The 19,990-nt window shown below is 33.8% G+C and overlaps 1 protein-coding gene and 1 pseudogene across 1 annotated transcript; one reads left to right on the top strand and one right to left on the bottom strand.

Moving 5' to 3' along the window:
• The first annotated feature begins 332 nt into the window (after positions 1-332).
• LOC129000768 (glucose dehydrogenase [FAD, quinone]-like) lies at positions 333-4,301 on the top strand. The gene is made up of 2 exons (XM_054427761.1): positions 333-526; positions 2,198-4,301. The coding sequence occupies exons 1-2, from the start codon at positions 471-473 to the stop codon at positions 4,077-4,079; spliced, it is 1,938 nt and encodes a 645-aa protein (XP_054283736.1). The 5' UTR covers positions 333-470; the 3' UTR covers positions 4,080-4,301.
• An 8,775-nt stretch (positions 4,302-13,076) lies between these two features.
• LOC129000639 (glucose dehydrogenase [FAD, quinone]-like) lies at positions 13,077-16,289 on the bottom strand (annotated as a pseudogene).
• Between the last annotated feature and the right edge of the window lie 3,701 nt (positions 16,290-19,990).

Raw genomic sequence — 19,990 nt, 5'->3', positions numbered from 1 at the left:
ACAACTTTTTTAAATTGTCAGATTTCACTGCACTGTATCCACAACTTAAATAAATTACAAGCTTCTCCTGTTTATTTGGATAATAGCCAAAGCATTGTGATAACAGTTTTTTATCTGTCAAGTTTGACAAAATTAATTTTCATTCAAAATAGATTTAAAAAAATTGAATGGACTGATAAAATATTACAAAATTAGACAGCTGATTTCAACAAAAGATTTTTTTTTTAGACTTTTTCTTAGTTCTGTACTTTCCACATTGTAAAAGATCAAAAGTTATCACAACATTTCAAGGTTAAATTAAGCTAATGTACTCTTTCAGTTGCTTATAGTAAATTTTATTTTAAACAGACTACACAGTATATTTTAAACAAGTGACCTGATTTTTTGTGTATGGTTTGTCCAAAAAAAATATTTGAATAGTTACCGGTACTATCGAGAATGGTATTTATCATTTTTGTATAAAATTTACAATGAAACCATTTTTAATATTTATTTTGTGTTCAGTAACCTGTAATTGTGCATATGGGTGAGTATACAATGTTTTTTACTATGATAGATCTTATGAGTATGTATGTTTTAAGCAAAATATCAAATTATTCTTTTGGTAGGCCCTTAGGTAGGACTATATGTTTATTCTAAAAATATGTTTGGATATAGTGAGCTTTCATACTTGTTTAAAATTGGCCTATAAAATATTTTTCTTTGCTCTCTGTTCCTTTATCTCCTTCAGCCTGATTTATCTTTACTGGTTTATATATTTACTCACCGCTCTATTTTCAAAATCAATAATCTTTTTTTGTCAAATTCCCTGGTTAGTGCAAAGGTGTCTGACCCATTACAGAAGTGCATGATTATGGCATAGTAGGGAAATTGGTTTTGTTTCTATTACAACAAAACCCATATGAGAATCAGTTTTTCTAGAGACCAGTATTTCATACTGATAGTCTAATATAAGGGTTGATCAGTTTTAACTAAACATAATGTATGACAGACAGACATTCAAACATTAGGAAAAGAAAAAAACCATCAACCATCAACATGTAAACCACTTATGGTGTAGTATATACAACTTAGTGACAGTTTGCCAAAAAACATGGTAGTAACTTCTTGAGTTTGAATTTTTATAGCATAACCTTACATTCACACAGATAATATTTACGACAAAACTTGATTACATGCAAACGTTTGGAATACAGTTTGAAATTACATATTTCGCAAATCCTTTACGTAAGGAAAAACTACATAAAAATAAACCAGCTGTTAGTTAAACCAAATGATATTGCACTCGAACAATCATAAAAGCTTAGTGTTGGCTGCTAGACTTAAAAAATACATAAATCTGAATCTAAATGTCTAAAAAACTCAAACAAAAAATTTAAATTATGGCTCTAACATTCTATCCTTCTAAAAATTATCATTATTTAAACAGAAGATTCATGAAAACCCCTTAAGTGGTTGGTTTAGAATCTTCAAAATAAAAAATACTTTTATTTCGCGTTTAAATATAAGGAGATTTTCACTTAAAATGTCACATAATAGGACTTTGACAGGGAATACATTCTTGCTTCATTTAGACCATCATTCGACTTTGATATAACTGTCTTTCGAGTATCAAATTTACTGACTCTTGATCTACTAAAACTTGCTGATCTGTAGGCCTATACCTTGTTTTTGGACAAGACTCTATGTGAACTACTAGTATATTTTTATGCCTCCATTTTAGCTTTTATATGCATTTATAAATCTTGAAAATATTTTGTTTTGCATTTGCCACAGTGTATAACAATTTTAAAGGTTTGGGACTCTATGATAGCTTGTTGCACTTTGTCGTATATACAACAGACTCTAAAAGTTGCCATATTCATAAAGAAAATTACTGTCCCTGATTTTATTTTGAATAATGAAATTAGAGTAAGCTATTAAAAAGGATTAATACTATTTTTGACATGGTTTTGATGTTTCAATGGGTTACTGGGGTAGTTTTAGGACGTTCTTTTCAACCTTGAGAAGAGTAGTATGCACTTAGTGTGTTACAAATCATGCATTTATTATTATAAATTTGCATCTAATGGTGAGTGTTTATGGTTAATTGGTTATTGCAGATAATTTAAGATGTATGGTGAAAAGTGCGGGGTGTTTCGACTAGAAAATTATTAATAAAAAATAATTCCTGACTGTCAATAATTATTTTTCATAGGATTGCAGCTGAAGAGACTCCAATAATTTTCCCAGACACCTGCCCAAAAACCGAATACAATCCAAACAACTTGGCCAGCTCTATAATACAAGATATCAAGACATCAGTCCTGCTTGCAGAATGTTTGCTGGCTAACTCAACAAATTACCCAGACTACTACAGACCTCACGATGGGGAAGAGTTTGATTTCATCATTGTAGGATCAGGATCTGCAGGTGCTGTGATTGCGAACAGGTTATCCGAGGTACCTTCCTGGAGAATCCTGCTGCTTGAAGCTGGTGGGAATCCAGAAGAAACAACGGAAATCCCAGGATTATATGGTGCATTGCAGAAGACTCGTTATGACTGGCAATATCATACTGACTCTGCTGAAGACAATTGTCTGGCCATGGTGAATAACAGCTGTTTTTGGCCCAGAGGAAAGGTTCTTGGAGGTTCTAGCACAATCAATGGCATGATCTATGTCAGAGGAAACAAAGAAGATTACAATGGATGGGCTAGGGCAGGGAATGAAGGATGGGACTATGAGAGCGTGCTTAAATACTTCAAAAAGAGTGAAAACATTGAAGCGGAAGAAGTTTTAAGACACAATAACTACAAACATTTTCATGGTGAAGGTGGATATTTGACTGTTGGATCTTTTATTGACGATTATGTAAAAGATTTGGTCAACGCACACACGAAAGGTATGGAAGAACTAGGATACAAAGCAAATTACGACTATAACGGTGAATCACAAACAGGGTTTGCCAAGCTACAAGGAACGATTGTTGGAAGTAGAAGATGTAGTACAGCCAAAGCGTTCCTAAAAGAATTCACAACCCGTAAAAACCTCTTAGTCTCTAGATACTCACTGGCAACTAAGGTTTTGATTGAGAAAGATTTGAAGACAGCACAGGGAGTAAAATTTTTGAATTATAATAACGAAGAGATAACTGTTAAAGCGAAGAAGGAAGTAATTATTTCTGCCGGAGCAATAAATTCACCACAGCTTCTCATGCTCTCAGGAATTGGGCCAAAACAACATCTGGAGGAGTTAGGAATTGATGTGATTGAAGATTTGCCAGTTGGGCATAACCTACAAGATCACATGTTGATGACTGGATTGCTCTTTTCATACAATTTTTCAAGGCCTCTTAAAACATTGACAGACCGTATGTATGAATATTTAATGTCACCTTCTACGAGTCAACTGTCCAGTACAGGTATGCTGAGCTATTCTGGTTTCATAAATACTGTTGATGCTGTTTCTGATATTCCTGACATTCAAACCCACCACTACGATATTGATGTTAACGACACTTCGTTACTCACAAGTGCTTTGGCAGGGTTTGGTATACGGGATGAAATTATTAAATCATTCCTGGATATAAATTCCAAAAGATTTGTAACACCAGTAATGCCGACATTATTGAAGCCTCATAGCAGAGGTCGGATCCTGTTGAGATCTACAAATCCAAAAGACAAGGTTAAAATTTTGACTAGCTATTTGACTGATGAACATGATGTAGAAACGCTTTTACGAGCCACTGAATTTCTATCAAAGCTAGCGGCAACCAAAGGTATGGAATTGTTGGACACCAAGTTTCATGAAATTGTTTCTCCTGCTTGCTCCAAGTATGTGGTGTCTTCAAGAGACTTCAGGATTTGTTCTCTTAAACACTTTGTGACGACATGTTACCACCCCACCTCCACCTGCAAGATGGGACCTGCTGATGATCCTACGTCCGTGGTCAACCCTCAGTTGCAGGTGAAGGGGGTGAGACACCTCAGAGTTGCTGATGCTTCTATAATGCCAGACATTGTGAGAGGCAACACCAACGCTCCTTCCATCATGATTGGAGAGAAGGCTGCCGATCTTGTTAAACAAACGTGGTCGTGATTCAATTTAAAGATTGAAAGTTTTCTTGTTACTAAAGAAGCAGATTCAATATGTATATTTGAATATTTTTCAAGTATACAATTCAACAAATGTATAGACTTGTCTTGTATGTAATCAAACTTTTTTTAGTACTAAAAAAGAGTTAAGTGACTATGACGCAGAAACACATTTTTTTATTGTATATTAAAAATAGTAGGGATTTAAATGTGTTTACTGCATTAATACATTCAAATTAAAAACCTAATTTTTTTTTTATATATACAGGTATATAAGTTGGTTTTCCAAAAGAATGGTTTCCCTTCCATTTATATGTATTTGGTTGTCTGACCACAGTTGTTTTAACCTTTTTTCAGCTAATTATAACCTTTTAATCCTTTCTGATTATTTTATTAAACTATCAATACAGTCATTAAGGCTTTGATAAAAGCTTAGCAAAATGTCATTTAAGAGAGGATAATTCTGTTGAGTTGGTTGATTAAACAACATATTTTAAATACTTCATTCTTTGTACTCAATATCTCATTATCAATAATTAAATTCGTTAATTTCTCTGCTCTTATACTTTATAAGATATTAATTGTAATTTGTAAGGTTAATTTTGAAAGAATGTTTCTGACCAAAAAAATATATAGCATCTTTTTTGTTTACTATTACGTGTATTTTGGTTAGAAATATTTCATCATTGGAAAACGGTCCTATCTAAAAATTAATTTATTGATTCCAGTTTGTGGTAGGTGCGGCTGGTCTTAGTAGTTACAGCTATGTAGTTCTGCCTGAAGGTCCCAGGTTCAGTTCCTGCCAATCACCAAACACTTTCAGCTATGTCGTGATATTGACAATGACAATTATGTAAACTGTTGGTTAAAATCCGACAAGTTATTGTTACGAAAGTCACATTAGTTTTACAATACAGACAAAACATTTGGTTTATGCTGACCAGTAGGGGACATTCAAAGAGCCATTTGTATTCTAAGAGGTGTTGAGCAAATGGGCAATGGCTAAATCCACCACTCAGCTATATAACGGCCAAAATGTTCAGACATAACCATTTGGGAGAAGCTTACCTAGCACATTTTGTCTTATGGTCCGCAGACTGTTTAAGTAATGATCTTAAGGTTAAGATATAAGCTTAGTATTTATTTTTTGATCAATGTCTCAGTAGGTATCAAATGTATAAATTAGTGATAGTTATATTATTAGGCTATTATTGTTTTATACTAGTAATTACTAAAAGTAATTATTTCATATGTGATTCTATTTTGACCATGATTTTTGTTACTGAGATCATGATTTCATTTCAGTTTTTTTTTTTTTTTTTTTTTTTTTTTTTTTTTTTTGCCTCTTGGTCACAAATTTAAATTCATACTAGAGGTTAAAATACCTTTCATCCCTCAGAGTAATCAACGTCACCGATGAGTGGCAACCGGTTTCAACCCGGCAACGGGGTCATCTTCAGGCGATAAAAGATCATAAATTCACTCCAAAGAGGTCGTCAGATAGTCTATAAATATATAACAAAAACTATACTAAAATACATTTTTTTACGCATAGCACTGTGGCGCAGTCAATTTGTGGCCACACGTATTTTTTTAAAATGTATTTAAGTGTTCGTTATGTATTTATAGACTTTCTGACGGCCTTTTCGGAGTGAAATTATGTTCTTTTATCTCCTGAAGATGACCAAATTGCCAGGTTGAAACCAGTCGCCACTCATCGGTGACGTCCCATGTAGCACAGATGGTTGGGCCAACGTTGGCCAACTATGGGACAGTTGGTCGATGGTTGGTTGGAGCTTCCACAACCAACCAACCGTTGTCCAACTGTATATCTCGTAGTTGGGCCAACCAATATTTACAACTGTGGACCAACATTGGTTCATTGTTAATGAAATACATTATTAATATGCATTGCTGGGTATCATACATCAAGCCAACCGTTGTCCAACCGTTTTTCACTCCGTTGGACCAACAAAAGATACTTTTGTTGGACCAACGATGGTCCATAGTTGAGTTTACACGACTTTCATTCTCTGGGTCTAGCTTTCACAACATAATTATAATAAAATATCTGGTTTTACAATACCTTTATCAGTTCCAAAAGTTTCCAAAAGTTTTTGGAACTGATAAAGGTATTGTAAAACCAGATATTTTATATATTACAGTTCCGGGGCTACAACAATGAATTTTAATAATTATAATAATGCAAATATTTTTTAAATGAATATTCTTTAACTTATTTGCAACAATTTAAGGGGAAAGAGTAATTAATCATATAACAGGCAATTATAATAGCATTAATAATCTAACAGTAATTAATTAATCTATATTCAAATACCAGTATCCTCTCTAACTCCAAAAAAAAAAAAAATAATAACTTATGATGCCTTAACAGATTAACAGAATCATATTATACTGTGTAGTATCAAAAATGTAAAAATGTATGAAGTATTGCGACCATTGCAACTGTCGGCTACTCTTTCACCACTTGAAAACTCTCTATAACAACAATCACAGATAGCTCAGTGGTAAAGTAAGAGGCTCATAAGTTGAAGGACCCGGGTTCAAGACCCGTCTGGGCCAAAAAATTTTGTTCTAGCTTTTTTTCAAAATTTGTTTTTATGAACTATTTAATCAATTTACTCAACTAATAATTATGCTTTTCGTACTAAATCTTTATTATTTTGTGTGAAATAAAACGGTTGGTCAATGGTTGGCTGGAAAACAGTTTAAAGAGGTGACATTTCTACCGTTGGCCAACTGTGTGGCTCCACAATTTACCAACGTTGGCCCAACCATCTGTGCTACATGGGGTTGGTCACACTAACGGAAGACATTTTATTTTAACCTCTAGTATTAGATCATGATTTTTGGTGTGAAATAGAAAATTAGATAGATTAAAACATAAAGTCATCCTAAAAGCTTGACTTGGTTGAAAAGTTGTTTTATTCAACTGAAATCTGTAATTCGCAACAGTTCACTCTGCCAGTGACTCTGACTCAATTCAATTACGATTTTGATCCAAAACCAGAATGTCTAGATCCAACCAATAGTCAAAGGTATCCAATCGATCACAATTTAGCGTCCAAATGGTTGATACATTTATTTACTACCGTACAACAAAGAATTTAGCAACAAGTAGAAACATAGTACTAACAACAACAACATAGTAGAATAATTGTCAAGTACATTGAACATAATCAACTCGGTTGGTAAAACAGTTTACTGCATTAACAAATATCACAGCGGTTGGCAGCACTGCTTTCAACAATATAGCAACATCAACAATGCACTTCAGTTGAGCATGAAGATCTTATGTCTACAAGTTTGGAACTCAAGATAGAGCACAATGTTGATAAACTTGGACACAATATCCGAGTGGCGAAATTTCATGTATAAACTATACACAGTTTATGCAGTACAGTAATACATCCATTGCTCAAAGTATCAATTTCTCATATAGCATTTAACAATTTTAGAGCTAGTACTTAAATTAATTAAAATGTTAAATAATTGTACTTTTAAAGAGTTTTATTTAGAAACATAATTAAACTGCAAAATTTCAACAGAATCAATATCAATAGCTATTTTTTTTTTTTAAAGCAAGTTGAAATTTGTATGTATTAGTTTGGTAATAACACTTTTTTAGTGTACCATATTATTGTTCCAATTATAGTTGTGAATGGATGATTGAAATTCGTTTTACTTCACATTTGCTGCAAAGAGTGACAATTTTTAAGAATATAATAAAAAATAAATATTTTCTTCTCTACTGACACAATATTATAGTTCGGCCGCTTAGAAAGCGACCTCCTCCAGCATTGATTTAGCATTAGCGCGCAGGTCGTTTTCAAAGCGGCCGAACTATAGTAGTTACTATTAATAGTACATTTCATCACTAGAGCGTAAAGTGACTTTTTCGACCCAAGCTTAAGTTTTACGATTGAGGCGAAGCCAAAAGGCCGGAAAATGAGCGAGGGTTGAAAAGACACTTTTTGCCCATATGATGAACTTATTTTTCCTCATATTGCATCATTATTTGAAAAGCTACGTGAAAAAAACTGAAATAGTTTTCATTAAAAAATAACCTCTCAAAACTATTTCTAAATAGTTTTCAATTTAATTTCCTTATGAAAATAAGTAGCTGTTTAAAGTGATTCTAGTGTTCCGTCTATTATTGTGTTAGTGTACTCTTATTGATATGACAACTGTTTACAATAATGCAGCAATTAACTACAATCGATACATACTTTAGAGTTTAGATACATGCAATTTACAATCAAAATTTACAACTGAACTGACAACAGCAGATTTTTACTCCCTAAGGGCTAAAAGCGGTTTTTACTCTCTAGAGAGCTCTAGAGTCTAAAGAGTAAACAGGGTTTTTAGCCCCTAGACAGTAAAATGCTATTTTATACTCGCAACGCATGTATTAAAAACGGCTGTTTTTGCTTCATTATGACGTAAATTGATTTTTATTTGAATGAAAAAACTACAGAACAAGTTTCAGTTGTTTTTCAAGCTTTTGTATTATGGCTTATTGAATCAGCAGATACCACCTGCACTTAAATATGCTTTCTTAACAAAAAACTTTTTAATAACTGAGCTCTGATTGCAGTGACTGTAAAAGATTTTGTTTAATTCAAGCCAAAATGTGCTTTCTGACTTAAAATCCAAATTAATTACAATGGCTGATAAATGATAATAAATCAATAAAGAGAAACTGGATGATTCAGATTTATGGAATTTTATATCATAAATCATACTTGCAGAGCATAGAACATGTTGTTGATATTAAATCTTCCCCCTTTTGTACAACCTGTCCCCGTATATTGCCTAAGGAATAATGTATAAGTCAAAATACAACCGATTTAGCTGATGTGGTGAATATAAATACAAAGTATTAAAACTGAAGATGAAAACTTTGGGATATTGTGTTCAAATTTATCAGATTAACAATCAACTTTATTTGTGTCAAGATTTGTTTGTTTATAATTCAACATAATTCAAAAGTTTTAGATTATGGTTAACATTTCCTTGAGTTATGCTTATCTAATAGAATAAACTGTTTTAGACATATTCAGTAAAATTCATGTGTATTTTTCTTCAGTAAACAAAACAACTGAATTGTAAACATAAAAACAATTAATTGATATTAAAACATGGCAATAACACCAGCTTGTACACTACAAATGTAGCTGTAAACTGTATAACTTAATCAGCTGTTTTACAAAGCATGTAAAATTTTGCTAAAACTATTAATTTAAATTTAATGAGACATACAGTATTGAACATACTATACTCCATTCACAAAATCAAGGTGATTTTATGGTAGGAAATCTATCCCCTCCACGTCTTGATCCTACCATTAAACACAGCTCAACAGCTGAGATTTGTCAAAACGTCAATTAGCTGCAACATACATTTAGCAGAAAAAAAATGGTGGAGAGTCTTCCTCTCAAACTTTGTGAAAGGAGTATAGTCCCTAAACCAAAATTATGGTAAAAAAATCCTAAAGTTTTCCAGTAAATAACCCTTAGAGTAAACCATTTCCTTTGTCTAATACATCTTTAACAAACTGAATGCAAAGCTGTTTATAATAAGATTAGACAAGTTTTGTCTTCTACACCACAACTTGCTTGTTGAGCAAAGACAAATGCAGCTTGAGCAAAACATTTGCTTTTGTTACAACATCGAAGGCTTAACAGTTTCCAACCGTCAAACTTGTCCGTTTTCTTTGACAAGACTTCTCAAGTTTTGGATTGTTTGTGTACTTAACTATAGAGAATCATTTCTTAATACAGGTTGAGTGAATTTGAGTTGGTTCCCTAAGGGGAATTGTTGTTCATGATTATGGTATACAGGGTGAATAAAATGTCATGACCCCTCATCTAATATTTGTATAAGTAAATACACAGAAATATCCTTTTGGTGATCGTGCAATTTTAGCACGCCAAGTCCCAATAATATTTAAAATAAAAACTGTGGTTTTTTGTTAAATTTATCATTTCAGTAGATTTTTTTTAAATAAAAGTAAAAAATACTTTTTTTAACTGTATCCTAGTTGTTTCAAATAAGGAAAGCTATCACCTATGATGTATGAGAAATAGTATAGCTTTTATTTATTCAAAATTGTAAAATATAGAACTAAATAAACGTAACTGATATGAGAACATAAGGGCTTGACAGGTAAAGTGACATGAATACTAAGTGTTGTTTGCCATAGAAAAGAGATCTTTTGAAAATCGTCAATGCAATGTGAGAGCATAAACCCTTTTTTAACCTCTTCAGTCATTCTTGAAAACAAAACTGCTAAACTGCGACATTGTGATGAAATGCAACTTGTTATAATGACGGTTGGTAAAATGATGTTGAAGTGATCATTACAGCAGAGCTATATTATACTGTAGGTAAGAGTCATTAATGTATCTGCTACACAGCATTTGAATAGGTCTAGCCTTCGTGTATAAAAGACTGAATAGAACTTAATGGACAACTCATAGAATGTTTTTGTTTTGTAATATTTTGTGAAGATTTCCTCGTTTTATACAGATACTTGAAGCAATTTATGGTCAAGTATATGATGTAAACTTGATCATAAATCAATAATATGTCACTTGACTCTTCCCGTCTTTCCTCTGGTTGGTAAATGGTATATTTTTATCTCTACCTATATGAACACAACCACCTTCATAGATGACATTCTTCCTCATGGATGACAATCTTATCGTTTGGCTGAAGACAATTTTAAAGAATATGTATAAGTAATGGTTGAGTGTGTTGACATCTTTTTATATACCCGTTTGCTCCGACGCCACCAGGGCCGACTAGAGGGTGGGGCAGGGGGGGCCAGAGCCCGGGGCCCAAGATTCTGTAGGGGGCCCGGCCCGGATAAATGTAAAATCTTTTCTGTACATGTAATCTGCTAAAGTCAAAAATTTTAGCATGGTTTTCCAGTTCACTTAGTAATTTTTGACTGGATAAAGTTGCAACTGTGAGCATGAGAATTAATCAAACTAACATGCATTTTAGATATGTATTGTTATATGTGTAACACAACGGCGGAGGTGGCTGGACACTTAATCAGGAAAATAGGGGGCCCGTGACAGCTGTCACCGGCCCTGTTCGCCACTGGTGCATAAACTGAACTTTGGTCAACAGCAAATGTTTCTACTATAAATACCATAGACTTCCAAAAAAACTAAAGTGTGTTTATAAGAATAACATACTCTAAAACAAGCGTGTGTACGGGCAAACTTTAATTTTTGTCCGAGGATTTTACATCTTTTTGTTGAATATGGGTTATTTGGTATTTGGACACAAGAAATCGATTGGAGTAGGTCACAACGCTGGGAAAAATCGGGTTTCTGTCCAACAGCCCTTGAAAGTGCCCATGTTATCGACAACACCTTTATGTAGCGGCAGTTAACAAATCAGCTGTTACTGGTTATTTTTCATGTCATAATTTGATTTGATTTATAAATAAAAATATCTGCATTGGTTAGTTTGGAATAAAAATTTTAACGAACAGTTGTATTTAGTTAGTTTTTTATGTACATATTAGATTTAAAGCGTCAAAGCGAAACTATTTACAGAATCTGCAAGGGAGAAAAGCTAAAATCGGTTATCGAGAAACAAATTCGACCACTTTGTCTACAACCGAACCAGATCCAACCAGCTCATACATTTCACCAGATATCTCAGAACCTTGGCAAGTCGCGCATCAAAGAATGATGAAAGTGGTGAAATAATTTCAGATCTTATGGCCGAGCAGGATCGTCGACGAATCGCTAGACCGTCAGCGCAGTGATGTCTGAAATTCCACAAACCTATAAAGTCGCCAAGTCGGTGGACTTGGCAAAAAGTCAGTGGATATTTGATTGAATACACCCACATTGCAAACGGATAGTCAGAAATTTGAAATACCGTGCAATACTTTAATACTTTTTAATGAAATGGCGACCATACAAAGTAGGTATTTTAAGCCTAGTATGAATGGAGATGAGTGTAGGATGAGTGGCTTGATCTTGTAGTCTTGTTAGTGACTAAGGATGATGTTGGCCGACAAGTAGCAATGGCTGAAACTTACAAAAACTGTGTTCTATATCAAAATTTATGACATTTAAACTTCATCCTTAATGAATCCTAGACCGCTGTGTGTAGATAATAAAGCTGAAATAAGTGAAATATATTCGTTTCTTCCAATACAAAATCATTGAGCACAACACAGAGAAGTAATATAAAAGTAAGCAATCAGTAAATATATTTAATATTATCTACTTATCTACTTAAAATTTTGAATAAACAGATATATAACTTTATCCCTCTGATTTACTTTACATAGTACAGGCATCTTTAGAACAATGCGATAGAGTTACTACAATATGGCTCAAAACAACGGTTAAAATACTACAATGGTTAAAATGTTCTCTTAAAAGATGCCTAGTATATGTATGTATTTTACATCTACAGTACTTTAACTTACTTTTTTCATTCATTCTTTTCCAAAATTTAGATCTGACCCAACAAAAACACTTTTTTGTCCTGCAATGATGCAAAATCAGTATGATTCAGATTTTCTTAATATATTTAACCAAGTCATTCAACGTTTAGTCAAAATAAAATACTGATTCCATACGTTGATATTAATATGTATTTAAATCCCGGAACTTTCATAATACAATGGATTACAGTTTTTTTTTATATATTGTATTAGATACAGTACAAAAATTCATACAAAATTTAGATAGCAAAAACATGAGACAGAGTTTGGACTAGATATCATATCCTCCTCTAATACAAGAACCCAGCAAAAAGAAGTGGCAAAGCCGCCATCATAGCTTACAAAACAGCTTTAGCACTAGCTCATGTGGAGCGTCTGTGCAATAATAATGTTTACACTTTTTTGTTATTTGTTACTGTTTACCAGGGAAATAAGCTGGTGAGTGTGTCGTTGCCAGGTTTTTTGACACACCCTTGTGTTAGAGAAGACTATGATGATTCATATATACAAAACTAACTTTATATTTCCAATGTTAGTTTACAACCAGTGTTGTTTAACAAGATCGGCAGCCTTCTCTCCAATCATGATGGAAGGAGCGTTGGTGTTGCCTCTCACAATGTCTGGCATTATAGAAGCATCAGCAACTCTGAGGTGTCCCACCCCCTTCACCTGCAACTGAGGGTTGACCACGGACGTAGGATCATCAGCAGGTCCCATCTTGCAGGTGGAGGTGGGGTGGTAACATGTCGTCACAAAGTGTTTAAGAGAACAAATCCTGAAGTCTCTTGAAGACACCACATACTTGGAGCAAGCAGGAGCAACGATTTCATGAAACTTGGTGTCCAACGATTCCATAGCTTTGGTTGACGCTAGATTTGATAGAAATTCAGTGGCTTGTAAAAGTGTTTCTATATCACGTGCATCGGTCAAAAAATTTGTAACAATTTTAACTTTATCTTTTGGATTTGTAGATCTCAACAGTATCCGACCTCTGCTATGAGGCTTCAATAATGTCGGCATTACTGGTGTAACAAATCTTTTAGAATTTATACCCAGGAATAATTTAATGATTTCATCCCGTATACCAAACATTGCCAAGGCATTTGTTAGTGACGAGGTGTTGTTTACATCAATATCGTAGTGGTAGGTTTGAATATCAGGGATGTTAGAGTCAGTATCAACAGTATTTATGAACCCAGAATAGCTCAACATACCTATACTTGAGAGTTGACTGCTAGAAGGTGACATTAAATATTCATACATACGGTCAGTCAATCTCTGGCGTGGTCTTGAAAAATTGTATGAAAAGAGCAGTCCAGCCATCAACATGTGATCTTGTAGGTTATGCCCAACTGGCAAATCTTCAATTACATCAATTCCTAACTCCTCCAGATGTTGTTTTGGCCCAATTCCTGAGAGCATGAGAAGCTGTGGAGAATTTATAGCTCCGGCAGAAATAATAACTTCCTTCTTTGCTTTAACAGCTATCTCTTCGTTATTATCATTTAAAAACTTAACACCCCGTGCTGTCTTGGATTGATAGTCGAACAAAATTTTTGTAGCTAATGAATTGCGTGAGACTTTGAGGTGTTTACGGTTGTTCACCGTAATCCTCTTTGAGATTCACTATTACAGTCGTAGTTTAGTTTGTACCCAAGTTCTTCCATTCCTGCACCGTATACCTTAAGTAAATCTTCTATACTGTCATTTTTAAAAGACCCAATAGTCAAATAACCACCTTCATCATGATAATATTTATAATTATCGTGTCTCAAAACTTCTTCGGCTTCTATATTTTCTGACTTCTTGAAGTATTTAAGCACGCTCTCATAGTCCCATCCTTCATTCCCTGCCCTAGCCCATCCATTGTAATCTTCTTTGTTTCCTCTGACATAGATCATGCCATTGATTGTGCTAGAGCCTCCAAGAACCTTTCCTCTGGGCCAGAAACAGCTGTTATTCACCATTGCCAAACAATTGTTTTCCTCCGGCTCAGTCTGATATTGCCAATCATATGAAGTCTTTTGCAGCGCACCATACAATCCTGGGATTTCTGTAGATTTTTCTGGATTTCCTCCAGCTTCCAGCAGCAGGATTCTCCAGGAAGGTACCTCAGATAACCTGTTTGCAATCACAGATCCTGCAGATCCTGATCCTACGATGATGAAATCAAACTCCTCCCCATCCTGAGGTCTGTAATGGTCTGGATAATCTGATGGGTTTGCCAATGAACATTCTGCTTCTTTGACGGATGAGTGTATGTCTTGTATTACGTAGCTGACCAGGTCTTCTGGATTTTGGACGGTTGAACATGTCTCTGGTAGAATGGATGGAGTTTCCAATCTTACTGCCCTGTTGGAAAGTTACTATTTGTTAAAACATTGGAGTCCTGATTATCCACCCAAACCAAGCCTAGGAAAGGTTGAAATGGATGAATATGTATAATAACTCTATTGTAAGCTTGTTAAAACCCATCAAATCAACAGAGTTTCACCATTATCAAAACTATTTGAGGATTTAATTTTGTGCTCAATTGAAACCACTAATATAGGGTCTAGGTCTTATCATAAGACTTACAATAATAGTTTATCCGCTATAGGAGAAATTTGCTAAACACAAAATTATAACCAATGAATTTTGTGGTGCCACCTTAAACAGTGTGGTCCGTCAAAACAGTTAAGGCTCGATTATAAAATAATGGACTCGGCTTTATAAAATAAAGGTATAACATAACCCATATTTTTTAAAGAAGTTGCCGACACTATTTCATCTTGCATTCGGCCCGTTCACATAGACCACAGGTCAGTGCGTCCTGTGCTTAACACTCTACAAAACAATAAAATCTAGAATTCATGGCTACTGTATTAGTATTTAGAATAACTAGGTGAAACCCGTCGAAATCGACGGTAACTTTCAAGGCTTACGCTAATTCATCTAACTGCGATAAATTGAGTGAAATTATACATATTTTGAGCATTTAGCATTGTTTTTTGTTTAAAGAGTAATAAGTGTGAAAACAATAATGATATTAATTGTGTTAGTTACAAAAAATGGTTGATCATTCAACGAATAAAATATTTCCCATATCGTACGTCATCGAAGTTATTATTAGTTATCATCAGTGTAATGCCAATTGATCTACGATTTTATTTGAAAAAAATATCTGTTTGTTGGGAAGACACGTTATAACTTCAAAGGGAGGTATTTCCATTACAGTGTAAGTTTGATTTTTCCTTCGTCACGTTGGGTCAGTTCATATCGTACTTCTGTGCCAACGAACAACCCTCTATCATAGTTTTGAGAAATTGGTTGTGGGGTTACTGTTAAAGCTAGAATTAATTGACTTGGGGGCTGTCAGTTAGTTGTCTCAGCCTTATCAATTACCTACATAAAGTTGTCAATATAATCTCTCTACGGAATGTTAGGTGTATAGTGGAATATACTTGAAGTGAAGTTGGCTTTTATTCTTGAACTGGGGCCTCCTCGTTTATATGGTCGTGCGGCTTCATTGGCAGCAAATAATGTAAATAACATAGCAATGTGGCATTTCCAAAAAGCAAAAAATACTGTATAGTGGCTGTTACGTAAATATTGATTTTTACATGCATTTTTAATCAACGTATCTTATAAAGGACTATGTAAGTTAATCTAGTTTTAAAGGAATATGACCTACCTGTCACGACAGTAGCTGCTTAAATAGTGTTTACTCATTGTGCTATTTTTTACAGCCAAAATGTCATGTAAAATAGATATAAGATAGTTCAATAAGAAATAATTAATTGTAAGATTTACTGTAATAAAAGGATTTTCCACTGATATCGTAATGGAACATTATAATGCAAAACATGACATGATACAGACCAAAAACAAATTTTAAAATCAGAAAATAGCATTGCAAATACTTCTTTTGGACTATTTAGTAACTCCCAATAAATGTGTGTTGTTTAGATTACAATTTAAAAATGAACAGCTGTTTCATTAAAAAGTGTTTTCCACATGGCCAAAATGTAAACAAATCTGTGGAGGGATCTTTAAAGGCTTCTGGAACAGAGCCCTAAGGGAATTTACTTAGTTTTTACTTTTGATAATTGATCTACAGACCAAGACCTTTCTTTTGACACCTCTACCAAGTTTCTACGCCAAGCCGTTCTCTCAAATTAGTGGTGACAAAGTTTCCAATTAAATATTTAGATTCCCCCATGTTAATCTTATGGGAGAAAACCCAACTTTGATGGAAGATCCTGCCCAAACTAATAAAGATTTCAAAAAACCAAAAACACTTTGCAAAACTACAGATCAGGGCAATTTTCTTGACACTTTAATCATCAAAATCGGTCCAAAAATGTGGGAGGAGTTCTGTTCACAAAAATCGGCTTAGCGTATTATATATATAGATGTTTACCTACTTAAATATATACTTTACCTACTTTGTAAAAAACAAAAAGAATATTGATAGTGAAGAAAAAGTTAATTTTATAAATGGCATCCATCCGTTTGACAAAAAAATTATAATTCTTAGCCCTAGGGCAGAAAGGAGTAATTAACCAAAACTATATTCCCGATTTGGCTCCTTTCTGTACAGTATATTGAAATAGCAAAATTAAGATCACTGTCTAAATACCTCCTCCCTCATCTTAATCATCAGCCAATCGTGAGTTTTTTTTTTACTTTAACTCCTAAATGCAGGTATCAATGGGTATTCTGTATTCATAACATGTTAATATTCAAATTAAAAACTTGTTCTTACCCATAAGCACAATTGTAAACCACAGAACAAAAAACCAGTATTAAAATATTATTCATTTTCACCACATATACTAATTTAGTAACTAAACATATTTAATTGATCACAATACCATTCTCATTTCTCACCAAATATTTTTAATACGGTTCCCACATTTATTATCTCCATTAGGAACAAACATAGATTAACTAATTAAAGAGAAAACAGAGAACACCAGATAAAGCACTAAAACTTGAACAACTTTTGACTTTGCGCTGTATTTGATTTATGGTCATTATAAGAGTACCTATTATTATTTGACATTATAAGAAACCATGCTTACGAGTTATTATTTCTTTTTGGCAAATTCTCTTATGAAGGGAAACATTAATTACATAAGGCCAAAAATGTTCTTTTATTATTTGGTAGGTCAGAAATAAAACAAACCCACCAGGCCTCTAGAAGGCCTCTTAGAATAAAATAGACTGATCAAATACAATTGTATGTATAAAAGGTTTGACTATCCATAGTTTCTTAACACGAAAAATCTGTCTAAAAGCTAGTGAGAGAACGCTATAAAATATTTACTTCTGACTACCCGCAACGTGCAACAATTTACATTATTTCTTGAAAATAAAATAAATAGAAAACATCAAAATCCCAAACCGTAGTAAACCAAATGAAAATTATCCAAAATGAAAGGTTTGCGTAGCCTTGAAAAAAAGGGTTACAATGAGGTGTTTTAATTTATATAACACCACTATTGTGTGGTCTACTATAGGAATGGTATAAGCTTTGACTATTAATACAACAACCCCCCCGTACATGCCGTTGTGGAGGTGATGTTTTAAAACACAGTGAATAAAGCCAAGTTGCCTTCAACATTCATCTGTTTTGTTTAAAGCAAAGACAAGGGATACATTACCCTATAGGTTTCCAAAAGTAGTCCAAGCATATAGTCATCAGAAGCTTCTGCTTGCCGCAGCTGTTTCAGACATGTTTTTGTGCACTAAAGTGTGTGAATATTGCAAAATCGTCAGTTTGCACAAGGGTGTTAGTGAGTAATGTTTACATTTTTAATTTTGTGCTTTATTTTATATAATTGAGCTAAAGTAACCAATCCAAACAATCCGAAATTTGAAGAATATGTTATTAAGATGCTAAATAACAGGATGTCTGAGGAAAATTTTATAATCGGCATTGAAAATAATAGTTTGCAATGTGGTGGATATGATAAACCTGAAGAACAGTGTTTGAACATAGTGGAAGTCTTGGTGGGGATTAGGGATGCAGACATGGCAGCTGAACTGAGTGGTTTAGCTCTACTTCAGAATGATAGATACATTGTTATGGATATTTTTTATTTATGGATATACTAGCAGAGTACCCGTCCTTCGTACGGGGTTGGCATACAAGTATAAAATGCTTATTACAGTTATGGGAGAGGACACGGTTTAAGAAAATTTGGTCTTTTAGTTTATAAGTTATCCTATAGTGTAGCACACATCTACCATAGCCCTAATGTTCTACCACTGCACCTAAACCATAGAAAAAACTAAAGTTCTCATTGTGTACCACAACATTTTGGCTCGACAGACGTTGTCCTGTCCTAATGTGGTTTTATGTCAAATGCTCGTTCATTTTCAAGATGAGCTCGTTCCCATCACTCAATCACGTCCTGGTTGAAGTTTGTTTGCTAGGCTTACTCACCTTTAGGTTGGAGCTCGTTCGCTGCGCTTACTTGCCTTCAGGTTTAGCTCGTTCGCTACGCTAACTCGCCTCCAGGTTGAAGTTCGTTTGCTACGCTCACTCACCTTTTGGTCATAAATCTTAAAAAAATGCTGCACCCTGTTGGTAAACCTATTTATTGAACATCACAGAATCAAATTGTTTAGTTAAACCAGCTGTTACGATTCTTTAATTCCAATTTAAATATAAGTACTCATAAGGTTGACATGGGGAAATACAGAGCCACTGGGGCGGAGCCCAAAAGGATTTTTGAGATAAGAATATGCCTAAATGTTAATCGGGAATATAAGCTCTCATCATGCCAAATTTCAGTCCAATCCGTCCAGTAGTTAATGAGTGAAAATTTAAAAACGTACGTTTTCATGTCCCTGGCCTTTTACTTCGTAGATACTGGATTTGTAGTTTATTATTATATGTTTTAATATTTTTTGGGACGGGGGCAACATGTTACACACATTTATTTGGTTTTAAATAGGTTCTAGGTATTTTTTCGTATTTTTAAAGTCTCGAAATTCACGACCATGACGTGTCCCAAGGGTACATTTTCCAACTTTCACGCTGTTTTTAGACTAATTACTCATGCCGAAATATATAAAGCCATATTTTTATGCCATCAATGGTTATTAAACTTATGTTTATGCGTGATTGAGCAACAAACACACACACAAACATACACACAAACTCACAAACTTTCAGATTTATAATATTAGTAAGATAATGTTCTTGACTGTATTATGTTTGTAAACAAAAATTCAAACCGCCATTTATAAACCAATCAACTAGATTTCACCATTGAGTAAGGAAATTAAAGCTTTTGTTTCCCTTGTCTATGATTACACATAACAAAAAAACTTTGTAATTAGAAATAAAAAATTAGAGCTTGTCAAAAAAACTTTAAATGCAGGACATGAATTTCAAAAATAAATTCCTTTAAACATTA

The sequence above is a fragment of the Macrosteles quadrilineatus genome, unplaced genomic scaffold (assembly GCF_028750875.1).
Source record: "Macrosteles quadrilineatus isolate MER2022 unplaced genomic scaffold, UCM_ALF_1.0 Scaffold_8__2_contigs__length_117827958, whole genome shotgun sequence".
NCBI classification, from domain to species: Eukaryota; Metazoa; Arthropoda; class Insecta; order Hemiptera; family Cicadellidae; genus Macrosteles; species Macrosteles quadrilineatus.
The sequence above is the reverse complement of the archived record's forward strand: the minus strand, read 5'-3'. Positions and strand labels throughout refer to the sequence as shown.